We start from the raw sequence: 2515 nt of genomic DNA on the forward strand, positions 1-2515 counted from the left end.
GAGTTATTGCCGTTCACAATTTGCTACGCCAATATATTGTTTTGCATGGTGGCTTGGTTAGATTATTTATTTCCGTAGTCTGTCTTAACATCTAAATGTTGTCCACATTTTTATAGAGGACAGTAAATGTCTCCTCCTCCCGCTAAACTCGGAACAGTCGCATAAAACAGTTCATTATTTGTCTGTCATTGGAAAATTTCACTTTCTTTAATTAATTGGTAGGCTTAGTTTTTAACTTTCAAATTCATCTTAGGCCCCCATCAGAATGCTTATTTCGAATATATATTGAGCACTGAAAATTACATTTTTCTATTTTAACAGATTTTTGTAGAACATTGGTTATATTTTAATGTGTGACTTGTACATATCATTCAACGATTTATGTTAGCAAAATACTATTGTTATTTTAAATATTTGTTAGGTACTACTCAATACCAATTGGTCCAAGACTCCAGCAGCTCTGAGAGGTGTAATCGTTGGCCAGACTAACAGCCTTGATGGATTGCATTCCAGAAAAAGCACGCTTTATATCTGACCTGCATGACACATCTAGTTGGTTAACTTTCAGCAAGGAGATGGGGAAGAATGCCATAGCCCTTTCCTACTGTTCAGACGGTTTTAACCCTTTCCATCACATCATCAGCCAAGGGTCGTACAGCATTTGGGCACAGTCTAGTCTGATCCTGAATCTACCACATCAACTGAGGTCAAAGACTGGTACCACTCTTCTACTTGGATTGATTTCGGGTAATAAATTAAACCATATTAACTGATAGCACTTATGAGGGGAGATAGGACCGTTATCGGGACTCTGGGATCTGGTATTTTAAGCTCGGGATTTCGGGATTGACACTTTCTTTTCTTTTTTTTTTTGGAATTTCGGGTTGTCGGGATTGAAGGTTTTTAGGTGCAGGACCTCGGGACTTCGGGTTTAGGACCCCTCCTACTCCCCTCACTTATTGATATATAGCTATATAGTACAAAATAATCTTACTTAATTCAGGTCTGTGTGTAAAAAGAGGGCGACTGACATGTATAGAATAAATAATATTAGAAAAACGACATTATGGGAGCTACCATTTATTTTTAAGGGGAGAAGGGGAGGGCTATGATGAAATTACAAAAAAACAAAACAAGAAAAGAGTGTTGAGTAAAAAAAAAAAGCAGTATGTGCAACTTTGCCAATTAAGGTTAATAATAAATTAATGTCACACGGTGGCATGGTGTCTCACTATTTGAGTACCAGCATATATAAAATTTACAACAGTGGGTATAACAACAAGAGTTTAAGGAACAAATTTGAAATTTTTGATATACGATCAACTGTGGATCCCTCATTCAGTAAATCATTTAACCTTACCAGCATCCACTCCGTGGATAATAATTACAAAGAATAAATAAAAATGACTTAAACACATTCAATCACAAACGTGCTCAAACTACGGGCAGCTTACATGTAGACTTTTAAAAAAGTGAAAATGATTGTTGAGAAATAAAAAGGGGGGTTTATCCCAGAACTTTATCAAACTTGTGCATTGCCGGATGACGAATTCTTTCTTGACGTTGTAGTTACTTGTGTAGTTCCGTACTGCATGGTGTTAAAATACATATATGTGAATTATGATTGTTCTGGTTAGTTTTTGAAAAAAGTGGATAGTCTGGATTCCAAAACAAATAGTTTATAGTTCAGTGTCCCACAGGATTCATAGATGAAGTATGTGTAAAAGTTATGTTAAATAATGTGTAGAACCCGTAGTATAGAATCAGTTGAATTATCAATAAGTTTTTAATTGGCACATTTTTTTTTTTAATTATTAGTGTATATGAACTATTTCTCTGTAGGACCACGTGCTCCTAAGAAGTTGAATAAGTATAATGAGGTCATCGTAAACGAGTTGGTTAAACTTAAAGAGGGATTAGCAACCTACAATGCAGACAGCAAACAACGAGAGGTTGTCGAAGTGGGACTTCTTTTCATGGTTGGTAATGTACCTGGCACGGCGAAATAGCAGAATAGAGTCCAGCAAAATGCTAAAACATCATGCAGCCATTGTACAGTCAATGGTAATTATTTCTGAAACCTTTCTTATTTGTATTTAGCCATGCTGTTTCCTTTGGGTGACTTTAATACTTGTGTTGTTACTAGTATTCTGTTACCCCTCCGTTTTCATAGAAATATATTACATAGACATGCAGCAACAGTTCTGTGTCCCATATATAACATATAAGGCAGAACCTTTTTTCCCAAGCATCGGATAACAGGTTATCTAAGTTCAGAATATCAGGATTGATCATTTTGGGATCTTTGTTTTTTTACAGGATGACTGGATTTAAATTTCTTTAGATTTGGGATCCCAAGATTTCGGCATCAGAACCCCTCAAACGCCTCCCCCTCAATATCACCTGATCACAAGAAGAAACATATTGTTCCGCAAAAATACTTTCACCCTTTATTTCGATCACACAATGATGTATGCACATGACAGAATGCACTAACTCTACCATATTCTTAAAT

At 35.9% G+C, this 2515-nt stretch overlaps 1 protein-coding gene across 1 annotated transcript; it reads left to right on the forward strand.

Moving 5' to 3' along the window:
- Positions 1-427: 427 nt before the first annotated feature.
- LOC134717451 (uncharacterized) lies at positions 428-2057 on the forward strand. Its single transcript, XM_063579987.1, has 2 exons — positions 428-747; positions 1843-2057. Exons 1-2 carry the CDS (start codon positions 498-500, stop codon positions 2007-2009), a joined length of 417 nt encoding a protein of 138 aa, XP_063436057.1. The 5' UTR covers positions 428-497; the 3' UTR covers positions 2010-2057.
- Positions 2058-2515: the final 458 nt, after the last annotated feature.

The sequence above is a fragment of the Mytilus trossulus genome, chromosome 5 (assembly GCF_036588685.1).
Source record: "Mytilus trossulus isolate FHL-02 chromosome 5, PNRI_Mtr1.1.1.hap1, whole genome shotgun sequence".
NCBI classification, from domain to species: domain Eukaryota; kingdom Metazoa; phylum Mollusca; class Bivalvia; order Mytilida; family Mytilidae; genus Mytilus; species Mytilus trossulus.

Excerpts from the sequence above, each read along its gene's own strand:
- LOC134717451 (XM_063579987.1), top strand. The coding sequence starts at position 498 with ATGGATTGCATTCCAGAAAAAGCACGCTTTATATCTGACCTGCATGAC. Across the intron at positions 748-1,842 it reads TCTACTTGGATTGATTTCGG|GACCACGTGCTCCTAAGAAG; the intron begins GTAATAAATTAA and ends ATTTCTCTGTAG.